This window comes from Micromesistius poutassou (assembly GCF_964030765.1).
Source record: "Micromesistius poutassou genome assembly, chromosome: 15".
Lineage (NCBI taxonomy): Eukaryota > Metazoa > Chordata > Actinopteri > Gadiformes > Gadidae > Micromesistius > Micromesistius poutassou.
In genome coordinates, this window is record NC_140285.1 from 2,065,036 (window position 1) to 2,091,991 (window position 26,956).

Consider the following 26,956-nt stretch of genomic DNA (forward strand, 5'->3'; position numbering starts at 1 on the left):
TGGTTTGAACCAGATCCAGCAGCTGAACCGCGTCTTCAGCTTCTCAGAGTCTCAACTTACCCAAGAGAAACGGCCAGCAGGCTTCCTGGAAACTGAGGTGCGGCGAACACTGCGGGCTAACACTGCGGCTAAGACTGTGGCTATTCCTGGGACCTGCAAGCCAGAAGACGTTTTCCCGACTAGCATTGAAACCTGTTGCAAGCCAACTAGTCCGTAAACCATATTATCTGGTCAGTGTGACTTCACGGATGATATAATCTGGTCAGTGTGACAGCACATATGATGTAATCTGGTCAGGTCAGTGTAATGTCACACATGATGTAATATGGTCAGTGTGATGTCACTCATGATGTAATCTGACCACTGTGATGTCATGCTATAGTCCCTCTGCTTGACCACAAAACACATTTCATGGGCTGACTGTTCTTTGTAAACACATTTTATATTTTAATCACATTTTACATACTTGGCATTTCTTAAATGTACAACCATATTTGAAATCCAGACTAAGATTGTATCTCATGTCAAACACATGTTACATTTAAATGTTAAGTACTGTCGTTTAAATGCAAACTTTAGTTCAAATGTAGACTATTGAGGTTTCAATGTAAACGACTGAGGTTTAACTCTTCAGCCCAGGTTGTAAAGATTCAAAAATAAATCTTTCATACTAGCAGCAGGTGTGAGGGGCGTGGCCACACATTGGGCGCTCAGCCATAGAAAAATAGCCCTCTGGAGCGCAACAGTTTGGTTCCGGAATTGAAATCCCATTCATATTCTGCATAGAGGTTTTGATTAAAAGCCGTAACCGTAAATGTCGTAACCATCCAAAGTGTAACTAACCATGAGCCAAGAGACTGTGAATGAAACGATGGTGTATGTATGGTATGGGCATTTAAAAGCACTACACTATCCACAATCCTAAAGTGTAAAAACGTCTTTGATTGGTGGAGCTCGCTGTTACCATGGAAACGTTTGCCGCTGGCGCGAAAGTCAAGCCGTCGGTTACTGCTACCGCTGAACTCGATCCGCCATGACGTCCCTTTGGTCAGGGTTGCCAACTCTCATTACGCATCTGGCGTGATACTCACGCGTTCAGCATCAATCTCACACTGTCACGCACGCAACAAATGTCACTCCAAAAATTACCTGCCAGACCCCTTGTCGCTTCGGACGAGCGAAAAACCAAAACTTGGCAACCCTGTGTTTGTGAGGGCCAGCTGGAAAGAGAAGACCCACAGGATTGTGGTGAGTGTTGCAGGCTGGCTAGTTAGGTAGCTGACATGAGTTGTGTGTTGTACTTATCACGTCGTTATCATGTTGCAGTGAATAATAATAATAATAATAAAAAATAAAGATATGATGTAGCAGTGCTATATAGTAATTTGGGTAGGATGAAGTAACTGAATTCACATTTATTAAAGGTCCCATGGCATGCTATTTTATGGATGCTTTAATATAGGTGTTAGTGGGCCCCTAATACAGTACTTGAAGACGTTCAAGAAATTCAGCCTTGGTGCAGAGTTACAGCACAGCCACTATGAGCCAGTCCCACAATGAGCTCTCCACAAATGTGCCGTTTTTAGAGGCGGGTCAAGGTGGAGGGTGGGGGTGTGGCCCTGAGCAGCTTGCGGCCACCATGCGCTAGTGTTTACAGTGGAACACTGTAAAGTCCTGGAGCTCTAGATCTAAATAATATCATATTATATTTAGATATCTATATAATATAATATATATTATCATGGTCAAAAGCTGTTTGCACCTCCGGATGATATGAATCTCAAACGACTGCGTCGGGTTCTCAGACGCCTCTGGTTCTTCCACTTCCACGTCAATATTAAGTACAGACTGAACCGCGAAATGGAGGAGAAAGGGATTGTCGCCCGCGATTGTTGCCCTGGGTTGTCTGCGTCGGGTTGGTTGAGAAGGAATTGGGAACCGCGACATGGAGGAGAAAGGGATTGTTGCCCAGGATTGTCCGTCGGTGCCCCGCTGCCCGCTGAACGCTGGCCGCCCCCGGGGCTGCCCACTACAGCGGGGCTCCGACAGACAATCCTGGGCAACAATCCTTTTCTCCTCCATGTCGCGGTTCCCAATTCCTTCTCAACCAACCCGACACAGTCTAGTCTTTTCACCAAATGGGAGCTTTATGCAAGCTTGCGTTATTGTGTTGCGTGTTATGCACCATAACACCAACAGCAGAACGGTTATCCAAATAACAAAGAACACTTGTGTTACAGTGTGTGTATTCACACACACACACGTGGCGCTCGCACGGTCCTAGCTCATTGTCTCATTGGCGGGCCAACTTCTCTGGGCGGGCCAAGCAGAGAAAGGGAAGGTAACATGGCTCATAGGAGGTAACATGGCTCCTCATATATCCACCGTGTCTAACCGCAACCGCCCTCGGTGGGAACCGGTGGAACTGGCATGATTGACGCGCGAGCGGTGAGAGCAGTTACAAACGAAGCAAAACGAGATACCTACACTAAATGAAACACTACACACACACACACACACACACACACGCACACACGCACACACACACACACACACACACACACACACACACACACACAAACACGCTCTATTACACAGAAAAATAAAATAGAATAAAGAATGAAACTAAATAACATGATTTGGGTGTTTATTTAACCCTTAAATGTACGCTTTAATGCCAATGTAAACTGTAGTGTAAATGTAAACCAATGTAAACTAGTGTAAATCTGCCTTCTCTGTGTAGAAAGCTTGATTATAAAGTACAACTGAATAAGGAGACGGTATTGATTATGTACAGCTGGATAAGGAGAGAGTATTGATAATGTAGGGTTGGATAAGGAGAGACAGATGCAGGTGTAGTCATCAAGTGAGTTTTATTGCCGTAGTTTAGTCAGTGGACTGGCCCAGGGATCACAGTGGGCTAGCATGGCTAGCATGGTTAGCATGAAACCCTGACATTACATCATTACAGGGGGACCAACACTCCATTCATTCAAACCACCCATTAACTTGCTGCTAGCCTAGCCTAGCCAGTAGTCTAGCATGGAGTGAGATGGTAAATGTCAACTAGGCTAACTGATGATCTGCAGTCAGGAAAACACATAAACAATGTTTGGAAGGGAGACAGAGCAAGGCTAACTTTGTTTGTTTAGCCAAGTTCAGGCCTGGTTTGGTACAGAGTGCAGATTAATGAGCTAATGCTAACAAGTTAGCTTTATGTACACTCGTACCTCATATTATGGCATAATTAATCCTATATATATATATACTGTATATAGGTTCTACATACCATAATCAATTCATACAATATACATCTATATAGTATATAGGATCTATATATATATATATATATATATGTTTATTGGTGACGTAAGTGGCTCTGCTATTCAGAAGAAATTACTTGATATTTTACTTTATTTCAGTCGTCCTCTGATGTAGATCAGGCCAGTCACCGACCAGTCAGGGAAAGGACAACCGTTTCTGGCCCCGCCCACTCACCAAACCAGACAAGGCGCTAGTGTTGCATAGCCATTAAAGAGATCTGATAAACAGGACTTTACAGCATTTGTTTACACATTTTCCCTCCATTTCCACTAAAAATAAAGGTGATGAAATACATTCAAGCCGTTGGCAGACCTCTATTCTACATGTGGCTCTACTCTGTACCCTGTCTACAGCATACAGTAGAGTGTCACGTTTACAGTACTGTACCCTGTGTACAGTAGTCACGTTTACAGCACTATACCCTGTGTACAGCAGCCAGTAGAGTGAAGTTTACAGTACTGTACCATTTACAGTTTGCTGGTTTATTTGTAAAGAACTCCCTTCCAGTTTATAGTACACATCAAGTTTTGGCAGTTCAGTTCATGTAGTCATAAGAAGTAGTACTAGGTAGTTAGCAGTAGCCATGCAGGCTAACTAGGTCTATATTGATCCGGTCTGCTTTATGAGTTCATCTCACACGGCGACCAACACAGCCGCCCTTGCTATTATACAGATCTGCTTCCTTTCAAGTCTTTGTGATTGGGTGAAGAATGATGAGCAGACATTGAGCTAGTACTACATGTTAATAGTACTTAACAATTAGTACTACATGTAATTAATACTACATGTAATTAGTATTACATGTTATTAAGTACTACATGTCATTTGTACTACATGTTTTAAGTACTTGATGTTATGAATAATACATGTAATTAGTACTACATGTTCTGAATACTACTTGTAATTAGAACTACATGTTATAAATACTACATGTAATTAGTACTACGTGTTTTGAACACTACAAGTGTTGTTACTACTAGATGTTATTATCACTACATATACCGTGGGGGATGGGGGTTGTGCTGCTGGGGAAATCTAAAAACTACAAAAAAAAAGAAAAAAACGCTGACAATGTAAACGTAAAAACTTTCCCTTTGAGCACTTTGATCATTTATCACCCTAAAAAAATACAAAAATATTCCCTTTCCTTGCCATCCCTGCATGGCTAACATGCTAACAGGTGCTGCCATGCTAACAAGTGGCAACATGCTAACAGGGAACCCATGGCAGTGCAAAGATGCAAACAATGTTCTTGATCAGGTCAGCGCTATGATTTGAGCTAATCTTAAATCCTCCTGAACTGTTGGTTGTCAGAAAGAGATATCGTGCAACTATGTTAATGAACGATTAACTATTGTTGCATGATAGAAATAATAAGAATCAATAATAAAATGGATCAATTACTGAGGCTGCCTTCTGGCATCTATGTTGGCTAGCTGCCGACTAAAATATTTAACTATACTATTATATTCTATACTACACTGCTATACATTGTTATCTTAAGTTAGAAAAGCTTTATTTTACATGATGCAGCCTAGAGCTTTGCATTTGTCATATTTAAAAATGAGCTGCTTTGGGTGTCGCTAGCCAGGAGCGTCACTAAACGATCGCTAGCGAAACGCTAGCTAAACAGATTGCTAGCCAAACGGATCGCTAGCCAAACGCTAGCCAAACGGATCGCTAGCTTAGCACTCGCTAAATGCTGGTTAAACGCATCGCTAAGTAAACGCATCGCCAGCAACCGTACTCCTGCTGTTAGCTCAACGTGATCAGAAAACATCTTTATCACAAATACTGCATCAAATATATTACAGAATATTCAGTATATAATGTATCAGCAAAATAAAAGCCTTCACAAAATAAATCTCTGATCTAATCTCTGATGTAAAACAGAAGCAGTTATTTCAAACATATTTTTTAAAAAGTGCCAACAGTAGTATTTTACAACAATGTGCAAATACTGGTTGTTATTTAATCTATCTGACATTGTACATGGTTATCACTGATGGTATCTAGTGGTTGCAAGGTGACAGAGTTGTAGACACGCCCCCTGGAGGCGAGGCTTGATTTGGCCATAGACAGAGGGCTGAGGGTTTGGCTAGTCATGTGACTGACAGGGCGCTAGAGTTAAGACAACAACATAAGGCATGGATTGGCTAGTACTGTCATTCCTTCCATCTCACTCTCCCCTCTCTCACACTCCAACTCTCTCTCTCCCATTATCCTCCTCTCTCTCCCTCTCTCCCCCTCTCTCCAGAGGTTGATGATGAAATGGCAGCCGGGCCCCTAGGGGTTTAAACACTCCATATGGCACTCTGACCTTGGAGGTCGGGTTAAGGGTTAGAGGTCATTAGGGGAAAGAGGTCAATAGAGGTCACTAGGAGTCAGGTTGGAGGTCAGACCAGGGTTTGTTATGGTTAGAGGTAGTAGACATAATTTAGGGTTGGGGGTTGGGTTAGAGGTCGGACTAGATTTAATATCGGGTTATAGTTTGGGTAAGGTAGATGAGACTGAGTGCCTCAGTGCCTTTGTGCGTGGCACTGTATTTGTGATGAGCTCTTGGGGAGGGTGGGGGGGCGTGTCTATGACTCTGTCCTAAAAGGGCCTGATTGGCTACGTGAGTCCCAAACAGCCAATAGTAACAAGGAAGACATGGAGACTTAAAAACACTAAAGAGACCAAGACGGCCTCTGGCCTTCCTCCACACTGGGCCTCCAACCCTGTTTCTTCAGGGTTCTGTTGAAGGCGAGGGGGCTGAGTGCCCAGCAGGGTGCTGTTGGTGGTGGGCGTGGCCTACATGACGCTCTCGAAGATGATCACCTTGTTGTGGTCTGTGGTGCAGGGGGGCAGAGCCGGGGTCCGGCTGTGGGCGTCAGGGGCCATGTACTCCATGTGGTGGGGCCCCCACACCGGCGTGGTCAAGTGGGCCCAACGCTGGGGGACAAACACACGTCAACACCACCCTGCATACAGCTAAAACACACATCAACACCGCCCTACATACAGCTAAAACACATGTCAGCCCTACATACCTGCATATAGGCTGCATCGTGGATAAACTGCAAGCCTTTCATTTATGTATTAAAGAAAAACTGAATTCTGAATAAGCCGCACCCATATATAGGCCGCACAAGTTTAAACAAAAATCCAGTCCCAAACAAAGATGAGATCACTCTGGAAAAATGATAGTGTGATTTGGGCATGATGGGTGGGACGCCGCTGGAGGCTTACAGATACTTATAGAATCTGTAAGCAAGTTTTACTGTGTGTCAACCATGAGATAACCGTCATTGCATGTCTTTACCTGTTGTGGAAGAGGGAGAGATGTGAGACTGCCTGTCGTTTATATAAGCCGGAGGCACACACAGCTTTTGGCCGTGATATTATATACCAACTGTGCATGCGTGTGTGTGCATAACACACGTCAACACCGCCCTACATACACCCTACAAAACGCTCTCAAAGCTCTGAACAGCTTGTAGAGTGTGTAATACTACAGTAGTGTGTAGTACTACAGTAGTACTTGTTTGAGATGCCCTTGGCTCTGTACAGCTTGTAGAGTGTAGATCTACAGTAGTAGTGTGTAGTACTACAGTAGTAGTTGCAGTACCTGTTTGAAGGTGCCCTTGGCTCTGAATAACTTGTAGAGCACGCTGACGGGGATGCAGAGCATGGAAGAGAGGGCCAGACACCAGCCGATCACCTCACCCCACCAGGGGTACACGTAAACGTTGTTGTAGGTCAGGGGCTTGTAGTTCACCAGGTGGAACAGGAAGATACCCTGGGGAACATAGAATAACAGAGAACAATATAACATAACAATATTAATAATAATATTACTATAGTCATCTCTGTAGTTCACCAGGTGGAACAGGAAGATAACCTGGACATATTCATAATACATAAGAATAGGATTAATTATAATTATATTATAATTATAATTATTAATTAGAATAATCATTATACAGAGAGGTAGAGAGACTAAGAGAGAGATAGAGGGGTAGAGAGAGAGAGCGGTAGAGAGACACTGACCATGCATACGCAGGGTGTGATGAAGCTCCAGCACCACTTCATCCAGGGAAAGGGCCGGTAGCCAATCATACGAGCCACGTCGTCCATGAAGCGGTCCGCCCCTGAACATTAGCATATCATTAGCATATGGTTTGAATGATCCAGAACTGTATCAGTCAGGTGCCGGAGGTACGACTCCAAGCCTCTTGGTCTTAGCACTAGGTGTTAGCACTAGGTCTTAGCGCTAGGTGTTAGCACTAGGTTTTAGCACTAGGTCTTGGCACTAGGTATTAGCACTAGGTGTTAGAACTAGGGCTTAATACTCGGCCTTAGCGCTAGGTCTTAGCACTAGGTGTTAGCACTAGGTCTTGGCACTAGGTGTTAGCACTAGGTCTTAGGACTAGGTGTTAGCACTAGGTCTTAGCACTAGGTATTAGCACTAGGTCTTAGCACAAGGTCTTAGCACTAGGTCTTGGGGTTAGGGCGTTAGCGTGTGAGTGTGTGCGTGTCTTACCGTACACCCAGGACACTACGATACACTCCCAGAAGGCCTGCCACAGCAGGGTCATACCACTGGCTGAGTAGTAGTCAAACAACTGGAACACATACATCCCTCCCTGAGACACCGACAGGTAGGGACGAGACAGACAGACAGGTAGGTATGAGACAGACAGACAGGTAGGGACAAGACAGACAGACAGACAGGTAGGTATGAGACAGACAGACAGGTAAGGACGAGACAGACAGACAGACAGGTAGGTGTGAGACAGACAGACAGGTAGGGGACAGACAGTTGATTGTTAAAAGCTGTCTCACTTTGCAGAACAGTCCTGGTTACAGTCTTGTTTCAATGAGATTATACTCTATGAAACCATATTATAATCCAATCAAGCAGTACAACTTTGATTGTAATCTAAATTATGTGATGAGTCAATCATCATCATTTAATTTAGATTACAATCAAAGTTTTATATAAAGGGTCATCCATTTTTATAACCAGATTATAGCCCGTTTATAACCAGATTATAATTGGATCCTAAACGTCTTGTATCCAGGGTATAGTCTGACCTGGGTTATCATTGAAAGGTCGATGATGAAGCAGAGGAAGCAGCAGATCGCCACGGCGATTTCTCTCCGATAGCGATGGTAGGATCTCCCAGGATACAAATCCAGTATCCCAGTAACAAAGCCCTCCACCCCCACGAACTAGAGGAGAGAGAGGGACTATCAGGATAGAGACAAATCTGGCTGTGAGTCAGGCTATGTGTGTGTCTGTGGCTGTGTGTACATCTTTGTGTGTGCATATGTGTACCTGGCTGTGTGTGTGTTTGTGTACCTGACTATGTGTGTGTGTATACCTGGCTGTGTGTGTATGTGTGTGTGTACCTGGCTGTGTGTGTGTGTGTGTGTGTGTGTGTACCTGGCTGTGTGTGTGTGTGTACCTGTGTGTGTGTGTGTGTGTGTGTGTGTGTACCTGGCTGTGTGTGTGTGTGTGTACCTGGCTGTGTGTGTGTGTGTGTGTACCTGGCTGTCCAGTCCCAGTAGCAGCAGCATGAAGAAGAACAGGGCTGCCCAGACCGGCGCCACGGGCATCAGACTCACGGCCTTGGGGTACGCTATGAAGGCCAGACCAGGCCCTGCAGACACACAGAGACACGTTAAAACGTCACAGGAACAGGGGTAGGGCAGAACACACTATCACACTATTCAGCAGGGGTGTCTCTAGAAATGTGTGTGTGTTCTACCAATGTGTACACGTGGAACAAGATGTGAGTTACACGTGCAACAAGATGTGTTACATGTGCATATAATGTGTGTACTGCATATTTATGGTGTGTGTAACAGAACTATTGAAGAAGATGATACTGTTAGCTGAGTGTTAATCAAGTAGGACAAGATAGCTGGGCCATTAGCCTTGTGTTGCTAATTAATTATTAATTAATTAGACCCAGTATAACTGCTGACCCAGTCTAACTACTGACCCAGTCTAAATAATGACCTAGTCTAACTACTGACCCAGTCTTAATAATGACCTAGTCTAACTACTGACCCAGTCTTACTACTGACCCAGTCTAAATAATGACCTAGTCTAACTACTGACCCAGTCTAACTAATGATCCAGTCTAAATAATGATCTAGTCTAACTACTGACTCAGTCTTAATAATGAGTCTAACTACTGACCCAGTCTAACTACTGATCCAGTAACTACTGACAGAGTCTAACTACTGATCCAGTCTAACTTCTGATCAGGTCTAACTACTGACTCAGTCTAACTACTGACCCAGTCTAACTATTGACCCAGTCTAGATACTGGCACAGTCTAACTACTGACCCAAGTTAACTACAGACTCTGTCTAACTACTAACCCAATCTAAATACTGACCCAGCATAAATACTGATCCAGTCTAACTAAAGGCCCAGTCTAACTACTGACCCAGTCTAAATACTTATCCAGTCTAACTACTGACCCAGTCCACCCAGTCTAAATACTGACCCAGACTTACTACTGAGTAAGTTGCAGTAGACCAAGTCTAACTACTGACCCAGTAAACTAAAGACCCAGTCTAACTACTGGCCCAGTCTAACTACCGATCCAGTCTAACTACTGGCCCAGTCTAACTACTGGCCCGGTCTAACTACCGACCCAGTAAACTAAAGACCCAGTCTAACTACTGGCCCAGTCTAACTACTGACCCAGTAAACTAAAGACCCAGTCTAACTACTGACCCAGTAAACTAAAGACCCAGTCTAACTACTGGCCCAGTCTAACTACCGACCCAGTCTAACTACTGGCCCAGTCTAACTACTGGCCCAGTCTAACTACCGACCCAGTCTAACTACTGACCCAGCCTTAGTATAGATCCAGTCTAAATAATGACCCAGTCTAACTACGGACCCAGTCTTACTATAGACCCAGTCTAAATATAACCCAGTCATTATATACCACTAGATTTGATCTAGTGGTAAGTATTATCATAATGTGATCAACCAAGTGAAATCAAAAGGAAGTTCTGTCCTGGCATGAGCCATCATTATATACTAGTGTTAAGCCTACAGAGGAAAATCCCACTTCAAAATAAGTGTTTGAGCTCATGGTTAATGTGTACATTACAACCTCATCAAAATACCACATTTCCAATGATCTACCTAGAGGAAGTTTGTATAGGGGACAATAAAACTTATATATACGTATATATACACACACACACAAAACAGGTTGGAGTCTTCTGCCTTCATAGGGCAATGCAAGTGTGTACCAAAGGTTTGTACAGGTGTGTTATATTTCGGGTGTGTGCAGGTGTTACGGTGTATAATTGTGTATGTGTGGTAATCCTCTCCCTATGGATGTGTGTACAGGTATGGTACCTTTGTGTATGTGAGTTATAGGTGTGTGTATGTGTAGCAAGGTGTATACATATTTGTGTTACAGGTCACATTACAAGGAGTGTGCTAGTGTGTGTTACATGTGTGTGTTCCAAGCAAGGTGTGTGGAGCATGTGTGTTACAGGTGTGTGTTACATGTGTGTATTACAGGTGTGTGTTACCAGGTCTGTGCTACAGGTTTTACTTGCATTTGTTATATGTGTGTGTTAACAGTGTGTAACTGGTGTTACAGTTGTGTGTTACAGGTGTGTGTTATATGTATGTGTTACAGATGTGTTACCGGTGTGTGTTACAGGTGTGTGTTAGAGGTGTGTGTGTGTGTGTGTATTACAGGTGTGTACCGGTGTTTGTGTGTGTGATTTCATTCTTGCTTCTGGGGGGGTGCTGTCGTCCAAGCGACTCCCGACAGGGCTTAGGTTTGCTTGCATTCTTTTGCATTCATTTATTGTCATTGTTTTGGACTGTCTCTCTGTCTCTGTACCTGCCCTGTCAAAGACAAATTTCTTATCTACAGGTGTGTGCGTTCCAGGTGTGTGTTCCAGGTGTATGTACAGGTGTATGTGTGTGTGTTACAGATGTTTGGTTGGTGTGTGTTAGAAGATGTTAATTACAGTTGTGTGTGTTACAGGTGTGTGTGTGTGCGCGCTACAGGTGTGTGTTACAGGTGTGTACAGGTGTTTGTGTATATGTGCGTGTGTGTGTGTGTCTATGTGTTACAGGTGTGTGTACAGGTGTATGAGTGTGTGTTACAAGATGTGTATTACAGGTGTGTGTGTGTGTGTGTGTGTGTGCATGTGTGTGTGTGTGTGTGTGTGTGTGTGTGTGCAGGTGTGTCTTGTGTGCAGGTGTGTACAGGTTTGTATTTACCTGCCGTTGAAGGACGACGGGACAGAGCGAGATGAGACTCATCTCAAGAGGCTCTGGTCAGGTAATCCTCCAAAGAACACTTAACACACACAATCACACACAATCACACACACACACACACACCCATACACACAAACACAAAGAGTGCGCACAAAAGGAACATTGAGCGCCAAACCGCTATCTGTTAGCACAAGACCCTCTCCGAGCCACATGGTGAACCTCCAGGGCCTGACCCGTGACCACTTCGTCGGATGGTTACCGTGGAAACCAACAACGGAAAGGGGTGGAGCTACGCCTGGCTTCCCGTTTCATTACGCTGATGGTCTGTAAGTACACTTGTGTAGTGTATTCCTACAGTGGTCAGCCTACACCTGCTGATCTGAAACCCTTAGACTTCCTTTACTAAGTGTATTCTACAGTGCTGATCTGAAACCCTTACAAACTTCGGAGTTAACTACTGCTGGCCGAGGTTTTGTTCACCAATAACACGCTTACAGGGCCAGGGCCCCGCCCCCAGAGTCAGAGCCCCGCCTCCAGGGCCCCACCTCCAGCAACATGATTGGTTGAAACCAATATGAGGTAAAGAAAGTGAAAGGAGGGCGTTAGGGGTCGAAGGCTGCTCTGTGAAACCAGACAGCTAGAGACAACAGTGTGAAACCTTGTCAACAGTGATGGCTAATATTGATAGTTATCAGTTCCATACCCTATGCTGGCTAAGTTTCTGTGGTTTATTTGGAAAATTCATTCATTGAATTATTGAAGTTTAATAACATCCATGCCAGAGTACAGTATAGCTTTGAACACACACGTACACACACACACACACACACACACACACACACACAGTACTAGTGGGATTGTATAATTCTTATGAGAGAGAGACATTAGACAGAGACAGAGAGAGAAGAGGTGAGAGAGAGACAAAGAGATGGGGTGAGAGAGGGGCAGAAAGTGTGTGAAACAGGGTGAGAGCGAGACAGGAGTTTGTACCCCCTCTATTGATGCTATACAAAGCTTTAAATCAACTCACTCATCACATCTAGTCAATGTATTAAAGACAAATTATTCATTCAAATAAGAAATAAAGAGCTTCCAGCCTAGGAATGACTCCTTGTGAAGGCGCAGATGCCCACAAGGCCTAGCACTCAAACTCTACCCTAGCCCCTGAGCAAGCATCATGGTGGAGCCACCTTTGAATCACAATGATTTGATCTCCCAAATGCTCCATCCAGCCTGAGCTACAATTCTGACTGCAACTAAGAATTCGGTCCTGGATGATGAGCTTCAGCTAAAACACTTCTAGTGATGCCTTTAAAACATTCAAAGAGCTCTTGAAATGAACTCACTGATTTGGACTCACTGCTCTGTATCAGCTCCATGCAACTCACATGAATAGAGTTCAGAGTGATGCAACACAGACCCAAGAATAGAGTTCAGAGTGACACATGAATAGAGTTCAGAGTGATGCAACACAGACACATTAATAGAGTTCAGAGTGACATATGAATAGAGTTCAGAGTGACACTACTCACATGAATAGAGTTCAGAGTGATACTAACATGAATAGAGTTCAGAGTGACACATGAATAGAGTTCAGAGAGAAACACAGAGAGTGTGATGGGTGAGAACACAAAAGACGAAAAACAAAACATGACCTCAGAGATCTTACCAGGCTGCTACACACACACACACACACACAGACACACAGACACACACACACACACACACAGGGCCCTATCTTGCGCCCGGCGCAATTGACTTTCTACACCGACGCATGTGTCGTTGCTAGTTTGCACCCGGCACAAAGCTGATTTTCCCCCGCAGCAACCAGGCGCCACTACACTTGCGCCTGTAGAGGCGTGTCGGCGAAAAGCAGGGGCGTGTTCCGGCACAAATTATACTTGGTGCTATTTTAGTGATCTAAAAAATGCGCCAATGCAATTGCGCCACTGACCGAAAAATACCTGGTCTATAGCGGATGGTGCAGTTGTTGTTGCTATTTTGACGTGCCATGGCAGGTCGGAACTACCACATAGCCTACGCTTACACACACGTAGGCTATACACAGCACAAACATGCAAACTGTTAACTACTATTTAATGATTGTGGAAACATTTTTTTCAATAGGGCTGCATGAATGAACATGAATGAAGTATAGTAGGCTATGGCATGCATTAAAATAATAATAATAACAATAATACATTCGAGCAAACTATATTCCAGGCTTCCAAAACAAAATCTAATTTTAGGGTAAATGGTTGGTTAAATGATTTGGGAAAGAACAGCTTATATAGCGGTAAGTTGTACTTTTAAATCAATGCATCTGCAAACCAAATCTGCACCGTACAGCAAACACATATGTTCTTGACACAGACATCGTGTACAAGCCCATTACTTTTAGGATTGATGAGTATTTGATCGTGAGAAAACATAGTTTTACCGCGAGTGTTTAAAGGAATGAATGAATGCGGGTGATGCTTGGTGCGTGTGTGTGTGCGCACCCATCTGTTTAAACACACGCAAACTAAACATGTAACGCATAATGCAGTCCATGGCGATGTATATTAATGGGGGGACACATGCATATTATGAACACAAGTCGATAACGATAATGTATACAATACTGGTAACAAACAATGTTTGTTAATGTACTGCCGCATATCATTAAATAGACCCACAGTTGCGGCCATCGAGGACCGCGTCCGCATATCATATATGTTTTAAGTTGTCTTTGCTGCAATTTACATGACGAATCAGTGTTTCTGAAGTTGGAGAAGAAAACGCTATTCCATGTGTGAATTATGCCTATTATTTGGCCATAAACTGAGCCATTTGAAGTTTGAAATTCATGTGGTCATGCATCTGTCTCAGCGGAGACTGCAAACGCACTGTCAAAATATCAACTCGCCAAGTCAAATGCGCTGGGTCTTAAAGGGGATGGCAGGTGGAACTCTCATTGGTTTATTGCACGTTACGCCCAAAACACACCTACAGGTTTCAGCCCAACCCTTTTTAGATTTGCGCCGGGTGCAAAGCTCATTTATCCCGCCGTCATAATAGCAACAGTGCCATAGAACCGCCCACAAAGTACTTTGACTTTGCACCTTGACGTCTGCGTTTTAGATCGTCTAACCAGGGCCCACACACACACACACACACACACACACACACACACACACACACACACACACACACACACACACACACAGACAGACAGACAGACAGACAGACAGACAGACAGACAGACACACACACACACACACACCAGCGCACACACACCATCATAGACACACACTTACACAGACAAATGTTGTATCCCAGCAATATCTGAATATATATATATACTGTATGTATATATTGTCTCTTCAATATAAATATGACCTTGTTTATAAACAATGTATTGACAGATATATCTGTCATATATCTGTCATCGGTATATATATATATACACATATATATACATACTAGTAATAAAGAACAGAAGAACAGATTTCCTGTTTATCACATTGGTTTTTTCACATGACAGGTGTGTGTAAATGTGTGTAATATGTATTTGTGCTTGTGTGTGTGTGTGGGGGGTATGCATGTGTTGTGTGTGTGTGTGTGTGTGTGTGTGTGTGTGTGTGTGTGTGTTGATAAGTATGTGTGTGTGTGTGTGTGTGTGTGTGTGTTGTGCGTGTATGTGTGTGTGTTGTGCGTGTATGTAGTGTATGTATGTGTGTGTGTGTGTGTGTGTGTGTGTGTGTGTGTGTGTGTGTGTGTGTGTGTGCGCTTGTGTGTGTGTGCATGTGTAGATATGTGCGTGTGTGTGTAGATATCTGTGTGTGTGTGTGTGTGTGTGTGTGTGTGCAGGTGTGCGTTTGTGTGTGTGTACCTGACTCAGCCACCTGGGAGATGTGGACTCCCTGCTCTGCAGCCATGAAGCCCAGGATGGAGAAAACCACAAAACCAGCGAAGAAGCTGGTGCCACTGTTGATCAGAGCCAGCATAAAGGCATCTCTACAGAGGAGAGAAGCGAGGAGAGGAGAGGAGGAGTGGAGAGGAGGAGTGGAGAGGAGGGGAGCGGAGAGGAGGGGAGAGGAGAGAAGGAGAGGAGAGGTGAAGAGGAGAGGAAGAGCGGAGAGGAGAGGGGAGGAGGAGAGGAGAGGAGAGGATTAGCGAAGATGAGTTAATTGTTCTAAAGTGTGTATATAGTCTGCAGTGTGTGCATTTTGACTCCTTCTTCAAGGACTTCGGCCTCAGCCGAAGGGACTCAGCCTGACTAGTGTCTAGTGTCAGAGTATTCACTGGAATAACAGGCATTCCCTGCTCTTCTCTGTCTGCTGTATGGGGTTCATCACAATGTGGTCTGATGTGTGCTGCTGTAGTGGTGAATCTAACTGAACACGGTTAGCCTGAATCGAACTGAACATTGCTGTAGTGGTGTTAGTATATTCAGTATCATTGTAGATGGTTCTTGATGTTACTAGGCTAACATCTCGAATAGTTCCCTGCTGTGCTTCGGTCTCCTGGAATTAAGCAGCGTTGTTAGTAAAGTGTCCTGTGTCCGTATGGACATGGTATTGGTATATTCCACCATGTTCTTTTGGCCTAGGGTTGTGCCAGCTCAGGTTACGGTCACATATGGTTTTGGTGATGATTCTTATAACGAGTAGGGTGAATAATCCTTATTTTGAACCCAGTTTAGGATAGTAAGTTAGGATAAGTTCAGGAACTTCCCTTACTTTAGGAGAACACCATGCTTCCCTGATTGAGGAGTGTAACCTGTTGAGCAGTGGAAACCAGTTGCCATTGGTAGGCCATCCCATCAGGGTCATTGCACCACTAATTAACTTGATGTGTGGTGAACTAAGCGCTTCTGTAGGCAGTGGAGCAATCAGCACTTCTATTTAAAGTCCTGTCTGTTTGGAGCGGCAGACTCAGCAGATGAAGACTAAGAAGGCTGGTTGAAGCAGCCTCACTTGGTCGAGTCTGATTGGGGCTTGAGTAACTAGTGTGCAACAGGTTCAACCACCCATTACCTACCCCTCTTACCCAGGCCTTCCAGCAGAGGGGGGATACTTGTTTGCTAATCCTCCCCCAAAGGGACATTTTCTCTCTCCCCCTTCAGCCTACTCCTGATTCCACGTCTCACTGAGCTGGTGAAGATCAACATGGTTCTCCTGAGTTCTCGGAGTATCCGATGTCCTCCATTTAAACATCCTGGAGATGCCCCGCTGATGCTGCTCGCTGAGGAATCTCGAGACACCCGTAGAGATCTCTATTGTTGCTACTATCGTCTTTCACTCTCTCCACCCCCACACAGCTGGAGACCAACTCCACCTCATATTTACAAGGAATGATCTCCTCATCACGCTCTGACCCCTTCTTATCTTCCTCTCTCTCTCTAGTGTTCAAGGTGTCCTAGACTGGCCTGTATTGTGTAAGGTGTCCTGTACTGGTCTGTATTGTGTAAGGACTCCTGTACTGGTCTGTATTACATTTGGTGTCTGTCAAGGCATGAGATGCCTAGATGTGCCGAGATTGACCTGGAAGAGCCAGGCTAGGATAGCAGTAGCACTATAGTAGTACTGTGGCAGTACCTGTAGCAGTCGTTGTTGAAGCGGTTGTAGCTGCCCAGTGCGGTCAGAGCTCCGAGACCGATGGCGTAGGAGAAGAATATCTGAGTACCTGCATCAATCCATACCTAGGGTCAGAGGGCAGAGGTCACCACATACTCAGCCATCTGTCCCTCTCTCTGTCTGTACAGTCAATCTGTCTGATTGACTGTATGATCTCAAATATTTAATACACAATTTAGACAAGTAACAATTAATTCCTTAGGCTTAATTATTAGCTTAGTGGTAGTAACACGACTTAAGCTAAGGCTAAGTATTTCCCAGGTGGTATCTACGTGTAAGCTAGAAGCTAGATGTAGGCTATGTGTTAGCTAGAAGCTAGATGCAGGCTATGTGTTACAGGGCTCTCAAGTGTCACGCATTGAGCATGACAGTCTCTCATTTCGGTCTTTCGTCACGCATTCCCGCCACACATTGTATTTCTCACGCGGAAAATAACTAGGCTATATTTAATTTGCCGCAGCGCCCAAAAATTCCTCTGGCCGCACCGCTCTCATTATGGAGGAATCAAGCACGTCTTCACTGGATTTCTTAGTCGAGCCTGCCACTTATCAGCCAATCAAAAAAGGTAGGTATTGGCTCGGTGTTAGCTAGGCTTAATGCTGCGTTTAAGACAACAAAGTGATTGTTGACTTTTTAACACATCATTTGTTTATCTATTTATTCTTTTTTTTGGCTGTGATTAGCACCATGGATGTGAACTGTATGAACTTCAACTTGGTTGGACGGCCTCATGTGTGTGTGTGTGTGCTCAGCAGGGGGCCCCCATGCAGGACCCCTCCCAGAGCATCTCTAACCTGAGCCTCTCCCAGCTTGCTCCAGTCAGGCTTGATGTAGTACATGATGCCGTCGTACGCCCCGGGGAGCGTGACCCCACGGATAAACAGGATCACCAGGACCACGTAGGGGAAGGTGGCGGTGAAGTACACGATCTGGAGCGCACACACACACACACACACACACACACACACACACACACACACACACACACATACACACAAATGATGGGATGTTAGTTAACCGTTTAAAGAGCTGCATGAATCATGAATCAGTGATATCACTTCTCTCTGCCAATCAAAGAGCTTAGTTCCTCTTGTAGCTTGTGATGTGTCTCTCAGGGCAGATGAGGACAGTTAATACGTTAAGGAAGCCATTCAGGCAATAAACCCTGAGGCGCTTGTGTGTACTTTGGTTACATGACTGCTATGTGTTACAATGGTCTGTGGTTGGGTTATACTTTGGTGTGAGTTCGTTCCGTGTGTGGGTGTTGGTGTACCTTGCCAGTAGACTTGACTCCCTTCCAGACACAGAAGTAGACGAGGATCCAGACGGCCACCAGACAGAGGAGCATCTCCCAGTTCATCCGACCAGGGTGGTCCAGCCCCTCAGAGATACTCAGGACCTTGTTCCTGAGGGGAGGAGAGGAGAGGAGCAGAGAAATAGAGGTGATGAGAGGGAGAGAGAGGTGACGGGGGAGAGAAGGAGAGAGAGGAGGAGGAGAGAAGTGATGGGAGAGAGGTGATAGGAGAGGGAGGACGAGAGAGGAGAGCAGGATAGAGGAGAATAAAGCCCTAGCCCAGCTAGCCCTGGTTCAGCTAGCCCTAGCCCAGCTGTGGCCCTTTTCCATTTCCGCTTGTCAAAACATGGGGCGCTGATTTTACTTCCATTACCGTTTTAAACGCGCCAAGCTTTATCGAACAGTGCCTGAGATAGAACATCTTGAGATCGACAGTCTCCAGAGTCGGACCAGAGAACAATCCGACCGCATCCCAGCGGGATGGAGGAGCAAAAAGTTGTCTCAGATTGTAGGAATATAGGCCTCTAAAGATTCATCCGTTCTTGCGTCTCAGACATTAGAACGGATGTGTGTGAGTGTTGTGTCATCGACATCAGTTAAAGAGAAACCTTCAGGCGGGTAGCCTGAAGGTTAGCCGCCTAACCTTCAGGCTACCCGAGTCAAGGCAGGCCCGAGTCAAGGCAGGCCAGTATAGTATAATGGAAAAAGGCCACTAGTCTAGACCAGCTAGCCTAGCCCCAATGCTTACCCAGCTACACAAAACCATAGCCCCACTAGCCTTGCCCTAATGCTAACCCAGCTAGCCATAACCTTAGCCACACTAGCCTAGCTTCAATGCTAACCCAGCTAGCCAAAACCCTAGCCACAATAGCCTAGCACTTATGTTAACCCAGCTAGCCAAAACCCTAGCCATCCTAGCCTAGCTCTAATGCTAACCCAGCTAGCCCCAGCTCAGTGGAGGAACTCACTCCCAGAACTCTATGATGGGCGAGCGTCCTTCGGCCAGCTGCAGGCAGGTGAGGTTGGGGGCGGCGGTGGCGTTGGCAAGGCTACCGTTCTCACAGTTGGGGTGGCGGAAGAACTCAATGCAGCTGGGCGTGTTCCATTCATTATCACAGGTGGACCAGGGCAGGACGGAGTTAAAGGACTTGATGAAGTAGTAGAAGCCCCAGGCCAGCACCATGATGTAGTAGGTGTTACAGAAAAATACAATCACCATGGAGGCATAGCCCAGACCTGAGGAGAGGAGAGAAGGGCGGAGGGGAGAGGAAGGAGGAGAGTAGAGGAGAGAGGACAGAGACATTTAATACTTTCCAACTCTGCCTTCTGTTCATTCAAACAACTGTCCAAAAGCCATGAGCCGTGAACAGGTGGCTGTCCTCTATTTAACCAGATTAGCTTCAGGGAGTAGACCTCCGACCAGAGAGACCAACACAGCAGAAGCGCACATTAATCACAACAATCTATCTACCAAACTCAATTCTGTCTTCACCTTGGGGCTATAGCTTCTATCTACCAAACTATATGGGATATATAGATTGTATATGTCAGGGTTTCCCACAGCACTTCACAGCTTAGGCGGCCGCCTAAGCAACACACGCCTGCCGCCTTAACTACGTCGTCATAAAAAAAAAGTTTGGTTTTGAATATTTGCGGGAAACCCTGTATATCAACATTAGAGAAAGATATTCCATCATGTGATGGATGCATGTGTGCATGTGCGTGTGTGTGTGTGTGTGTGTGTGTGTGTGTGAGTGTGAGTGCTGATAGCAGTACTCTAAATCAGAACGGGGTGTTCAGAACTGGTCAGTCAGATATCAGCCTAATAGCTGATATCTGCTGATACCTACAGCAGATATCAGCTATACGTACCTGCAGAACTGCACGTCTACGCTCTTATTTAACTAAGTCTGAGCAGGGCGACAAGTGTGCCTGCGTTCATGTGTGCGGGCAGGGCGACAGGTGTGTGTATGTGTGTGTACCTTTGAAGAGGGGGGCGATGTTCCACACGTTGATGCTGCCGGCCTTCATGAACTGTCCCAGAGCGATCTCCAGGAAGAAGATGGGAATCCCCCCCACCAACACGATCAGCAAGTATGGGATCAGGAACACCCCTGGAACACAAACAGGCCTACTGAGACACAGGCCTACTGAGACATAAGCCTACTGAGACACAGGCCTACTGAGACAGGCCTACTGACACAAGCTGATAGAGACACAGGCCTACTGAGACAGGCCTACTGAAACAGGCTTACTTACACAAGCCTACTGAGACACAGGCCTACTGAAACAGGCTTACTTACACAAGCCTACTGAGACACAGGCCTACTGAAACAGGCTTACTTACACAAGCCTACTGAGACAGGCCTACTGAAACAGGCTTACTTACACAGGCCTAATGTCAGACAGGTCTTATGTAACTGGCCTACTGAACCACAGGCCTACTGTCTCAGCCTCTGGTCCACTGAGATACAACACAGCAGTCACATCAGAGCTGGAACATCTGACCAATGAAGACCAATGAAAACACTTGATGTACTTTATATACACAATACTGCATTAATACAAGAGAGAGGAGACTGTATTCATTGAGAACAGCTCTTAGCATCGCAGGCTAGCTCTAGAGCCACGAGACACAGGGAGAGATCTTTTAGAGGCTACGCTAACTACCTCAGCTGGATTAGTGGAGATAAGTCACAGGGCTGAGGGTTCACAGGGCTTGACCAATCAGATGGAGGGCCACGTCGAGGGGTGGCCTCACAGATCAGTGACTGACACCTGCCCGCTGCCAAAGGATTGGAAGTCTCCTCATGTTGTCTCCGTGGGTGATGTCATCACGCCGTCCGCAGGCGTGTGGCCATGTGACCCCGTGTGCCCGGGCCCTGATGACATCATTGGTTTGCAGCGGTTCGCGCACGCCAACCAATTAGGTTCAAACTCCGCCCACCTCTACCACAACACGCAGAAGCTCCCGATTTACTACGATGTCTCCTCATGTTCCCCTGATCAGAAGCTCTGAGCAGCCAGACGCAGGGCGGAGTGTGTGAGGAGGGCTCTGAGGCTACCTGGCCCTGTGTACCTGGACAGGTGTGTGAGGAGAGCTCTGAGGCTACCTGTGTACCTGGACAGGTCTGTGAGGGGGGTGCTTTGGGGTCTCTAGGGGTCTGTGTACCTGAACAGGTCTGTGAGGAGCTCTCTGAGGTCTCTAGGGGTCTGTGTACCTGAACAGGTCTGTGAGGAGCTCTCTGAGGTCTCTAGGGGTCTGTGTACCTGAACAGGTCTGTGAGGGGGGTGCTTTGAGGTCTCTAGGGGTCTGTGTACCTGAACAGGTCTGTGAGGAGCTCTCTGAGGTCTCTAGGGGTCTGTGTACCTGAACAGGTCTGTGAGGGGGGTGCTTTGAGGTCTCTAGGGGTCTGTGTACCTGAACAGGTGTGTGAGGAGGAGGACTCTCTGAGGCTACCTGTGTACCTGGACAGGTGTGGTTACTGACTCACCACCCTCATGTCAGTGGATTGATAATTGATTGGTGCTCTGGTCGGAAAAAACAAGAAGCTTGTGCTATTGTTAGTAAATGATTATCATTTGGTCTTTTGACTTTATTTGAAGGCATAAAGTGGAGCTGTCCCTCTGAGGTCAATGAGCTGTTTATCAACCCACCAGGAGACAATAAAGTAGTTAATTAACCAGCAGACCTATCCCAGAACTGGTGGGAGCTGCCCACCACAACCAGTCTCCAACTGGTTATACTCGAGATACCCAGTACAAACAGTGTGTTACTGGTTCTCCTGGGAGCTGCCCAGTAGAATCAGACAGTGTGTGAATTATACCACGGTCTCCGGGGGAGCGGGGTCACGGATAGGATTGTTGACGGGGGGGGGGGATTGGTCGCGGACAGGATTGACTGACGGGGGGGGGGGGTTGGTTATGCGTGTTCAACATTGTTGATGGGGGGGGTGGGGGGAGTGGTTACGTGCAAAACTTTATTGACGGGGGGGGGGGGGGGGGGGGGGGGGGCTATGATATCAATACTTTAGAGCTCCCCCAAAATTTCACAAACCATGTTTCCAGGGGAGCTCAAAGCACCACTAGGGGAGCTATAGCTCCCCCTGCTCCCCCTTAATTCGCACACTGGAATCAGAGTATTCGGTTTCTACTGGGAGTTGCCCAGTAAACCCACAGTCACCCACTGGTGGACAGTGGGAGCTGCTCCTGGCTGTGTGAAGGAGGAGGAGAGCTGGTTAGGATGCAGATTAACAGATTACCAACTGCTTAATCTGGTGCCCGTGTGGGGCGGGGCTGTGATGTCATCAGCTAGCCAACACACACACTCTCTGAGTGTAGTTAGTACAAACACACTCTCTGGGTGTAGTTAGCACAAATATACTAACTGGGTGTAGTTAGTACAAATATACTGCCTGGTGTAGTTAGTACAAACACACTCTATGGGTGTAGTTAGGAAAAATACACTCTGGGTGTAGTTCGTACAAACACACTCTCTGGGTGTAGTTCGTACAAACACACTCTCTGGGTGTAGTTCGTACAAACACACACTCTGGGTGTAGTTAGTACAAACACACTCTATGGGTGTAGTTAGGAAAAATACACTCTGGGTGTAGTTCGTACAAACACACACTCTGGGTGTAGTTAGTACAAACACTCTCTGGGTGTAGTTAGCACACATGTCCTGCCTAGGTGTAGTAATGAGAGGTGCAGAGGTCCCCTGAGTCTCTCCCTGAGTCTCCCCTGAGTCTCTCCTTGAGTCTCTCCCTGAGTCTCCCCTGAGTCTCTCCCTGAGTCTCTCCCTGAGTCTCTCCTGAGTCTCCCCTGAGTCTCCCCTGAGTCTCCCCTGAGTCTCCCCTGAGTCTTCTTAAAGGATAGGTGTGTACCTCATGAGGCCTTACCTTACATCTCCTTCTGATAGCTCTCTTTGTGATATTATAGTCATTATATCACATACACGTGTTTACATAGCCAGGGACAAAGTGGTTCTCAACTAGGATAATTACTTAAATAATTCCTTGGATAATTAGTTATCAAGATAATTACTAGATTATACCCAGGAATAGATTCCACATTCAGCCACAAAAAATGGAGTGGCGAAACTCTGATCAAGGTGGAATCTACTCCCAATAGATATACTGTAGTTATTCTATGAATCATCCATAATTATCCTAATTATCATTTGTCTCAGAAGAAGATATATTAAAGGGTGCATGGAGGCGATATCCAGACTGTGATCACATGAATCATGTCTAAACTATGTGACTAAGCCACTGTTGACTAAACACACCGCCCAGCCAGCCTCACTCCTCAGAGTAGGGTTGGGAGTGAGTGGCTAAGGAGTGAGAGTAAGATTGGAGCGTGTGAGCTAGGAAGGGGGGGGGGTTAGTAAGGACTAGGAGTGAAATAGTTAGGAGGAGTGAGTGAGTCAGGAGTGAGGGTGAGGTAGTAAGGAGTAAGTTAAGAGGGAATTAGCCAGGAGTAAGAGTAAGTTAGGAGTGAGTGAATTAGGAGTGTGTTAGTAAGTGTGAATACGTTGGGAATAACAGTGAGTTAGGAGTGAGACTGAGTTTGAAGTGAATCAGTAAAGAGTGAGTTAGGAGTTAAAGTGAGTTAAGAGTGAGCAGCGAGTGCTGCCTGTAACACACATCATGTCAAGGATTACTGCTAACATGTTGTTATCCTGATCTGAGAACTCAGAGTCAGGGTTGACCATGTGACATGTGAACATGTGACACGTATACGTGTATTTACATACGTACGTACGTACGTACGTACGTACGTACACACACACACTTGCTAACTGTCCAGTCTCCACCCAGCCTACAGCCGCAGAGCTTGGTGGAGGTCAGCTGGCGTGGGGCCAGGTGTGACACCCTGATGTACTACCTGCTAGATTAGACCCCAATGCATGCTGGAAAAGAGTGCCCTTTAGTAGTCGGTCTCCGTGGGTACCAGGTACCGTTACTGTGGTAACCAGCTCATGATGCCATCCAACCTTTTCATTCTTGGACCCCCTGCCAACAGTCCCACACACACGCACACACACACACACACACACACACACACACAGTGTCTGGGTTGTTAGTGTCAGGTAACCATGGCACCAGATGGATAGACCCCACATAAAACATAATATGATATATATATATACACCCGCTTCAGTAGTCTGTCAACACATTAACGAGAACATTCAGTCACTCAGCCCTCATGCATACTAGGAATCCCATGATGTGTAATGCTGTAATGTCAACATGCTACATACTAGCTTTAAGGAGCTGTAATGTGCCAGAGGCTATACACGCGCTCATGTATAGTCATGTATTACTGTGTTAGAGGCTATGCACCCGGCGCAGCCCTCGTGTCTAGCAGGGCACCACGTTGGTCTTGTTCTCTCCTATTTAATATCATCCTTTCCTCTCCTCCCCTCCTGTGCTCCTGCGTCCTAACCTTTCTGGGTTTAGGAGGGGGACTCCTGAGTAGGGGGAGGAGGACTGGGTAGTCCTAGTCTCTAATCCTAGTCTAGTCCTACTGGAGGGTCTGAGGAGCACCTTGCGGTCCCCGCAGTAAGGGGGCCTGAGGACCTTGCGGTGGCATCAGTGGTAACCTCTGATTCGTCACTTCACTGCCGCTAGCGCTCTCTGTGTCGCCGCAGAGATGAGGCAGCGAGCCCGTTGTCATAGTGACGCAGGACGATGATGAGAGTGGGCGTGTGCTAAGGAATCTATTCAGAAACATATTGATCCATTGTCATTGATTGGTTTTTCAAATGCAGTACTGATCATGACAGGACATTACATAGTGCATATATGATCAGACCTATTATGAATACAGGAATACCGCTTTTGTTATGAATACAAATTACTATTAATGCTTTTATTAGGAAAATATGAATACACCTATTATGAATAATAATATATATATATATACATTTGTATATATGTGTTCTATATATGTGTTTGTGTGTGTGTGTGTGTGTGTGTGTGTGTGTGTGTGTGTGTGTGTGTGTGTGTGTGTGTATATTATACATGTGTTGTAGTCTATAAATATGTGTGTACTATATATATATGCATGTGTGTACAAATATGTGTGTACTAATCACTGGGGCCACCTGTCCCCCCCACCCCCACCCTGGCGGAGTGACGTCCCACACCCCCCTCACCTCCGCCGTTCTTGTAGCACAGGTACGGGAAGCGCCACACGTTGCCCAGGCCCACCGCGAAGCCCACGCACGACATGATGAAGTCCATCTGCCGCGTCCAAGTCTCGCGCTCCTGGTAGGCGGGCAACACCCGCTCCGGCGGGTAGCCCCCCGGGTCCGGGTAGCCCCCCTGGTCCGTGTAGCCCCCAAGCTCCGGGTAGCCCCCCAGCTCCGGTGGGTAGCCCCCCTTCTCCTTGTCGGCCGCGGCGGGCGGCAGGCTGCCGTTTAGCCCCCCCGCGGCGACGCGGTGTCCGTTTGGGATGAGCTGCCCCCTCTTCTCCTCCTGCAGCCCGGGCCCGCTCTCTCTCTCTCCGGAGCCCTGCATGGTGTCTGAGCCGCGGTTCTCTCGGCTCCTCCACGACCCGCTCTTGGCTCTCGGCTCTCGGCCCCCGCTTGTGCGGACCGTCCCTCGGCGCACGGCTCCTCGGCGCGCGGCTGGGCAGCGGAAGGTCGTCGACGGTTTTCTTTTTTTTTTTTTTTTTTAACAAGGTTTCAGATATTTAGCAAACGAGCGCTTGGTTGAAATGTGCGACGGAAGCGGGACGTCAGAGGGACGTCAGAAGCAGTCCACGAAACACTTGAAGGACAGTCTGAAGAATCGCATGTGGAGCGCGTCAGTCAAGAGGAGCCGTCGGTCGAACGGTTTGACCGGACCGGGTCGCGAGCTGACTGCCGGTGTGCGGAGTCACATTCAGCGCGGGGATTGTTCCGGTTCTGTTCAGACAGAAGGCCTGGTACTGGGCTCTGATGGGGGGTGTGCTCGGGCTGCGGTCCGTCCTTCACTGAGGCGCAGCGCGCCGCGCGAGGCTTTAAAAGGCTCGCAGCTGCTCGAGACCGCGTGACCGCTGTTGCGTCACGGCGCGTCAACCCCCCCCGCCCAGCCTCCCACATGACTTCCTCTCCCCACGCTCTCCTCTTTCTCTCTCGTCTCTCTCTGTCTCTGTCTCTCTGTGTCAGAGGGGGAGACAGAGGTCAGGATGGGGGAGGGTCTTCATCAGTGGATCATACGGAAGGAGCCGGAGCAGTTGACGATTGAGTGACGCCCAAGTGAATGACGTGACGTTAGGGGGGCTGAATCGGGAGTCAGAAACATGGACAACCTTGAAGCTGTTAAGGGATCGATTTGTTTTTGCCGTTGTGTAAAGAATGACCACTGAACCTGTTCTGCCTGTTCAACCAGAGCTACCAACTCCCACGGGCACAACTGCCAACAACTGCCAACTGACACACGCCTTTGCCACACACGCTCACAC

The 26,956-nt window shown here is 46.5% G+C and overlaps 1 protein-coding gene across 1 annotated transcript; it reads right to left on the bottom strand.

The window, feature by feature from the left end:
* Positions 1-2,864: 2,864 nt before the first annotated feature.
* slc6a8 (solute carrier family 6 member 8) lies at positions 2,865-26,497 on the bottom strand. Its single transcript, XM_084479436.1, has 13 exons — positions 25,665-26,497; positions 20,485-20,616; positions 19,471-19,738; positions 18,482-18,614; positions 18,003-18,137; positions 17,170-17,273; positions 15,462-15,586; positions 8,860-8,972; positions 8,404-8,541; positions 7,850-7,952; positions 7,357-7,457; positions 6,935-7,105; positions 2,865-6,258 (listed from the first exon to the last, which is right to left on the bottom strand). The coding sequence occupies exons 1-13, from the start codon at positions 26,026-26,028 to the stop codon at positions 6,118-6,120; spliced, it is 2,028 nt and encodes a 675-aa protein (XP_084335562.1). The 5' UTR covers positions 26,029-26,497; the 3' UTR covers positions 2,865-6,117.
* Between the last annotated feature and the right edge of the window lie 459 nt (positions 26,498-26,956).

Coding starts and splice junctions, on each gene's coding strand:
- slc6a8 (XM_084479436.1), bottom strand. CDS start 26,028: ATGCAGGGCTCCGGAGAGAGAGAGAGCGGGCCCGGGCTGCAGGAGGAG. Junction 8,542..8,859: donor TACTGGGACTGGACAGCCAG/GTACACACACAC, acceptor TCTCTCCTCTAG/TTCGTGGGGGTGGAGGGCTT. Junction 7,953..8,403: donor ACCTTTCAATGATAACCCAG/GTCAGACTATAC, acceptor TCGGTGTCTCAG/GGAGGGATGTATGTGTTCCA.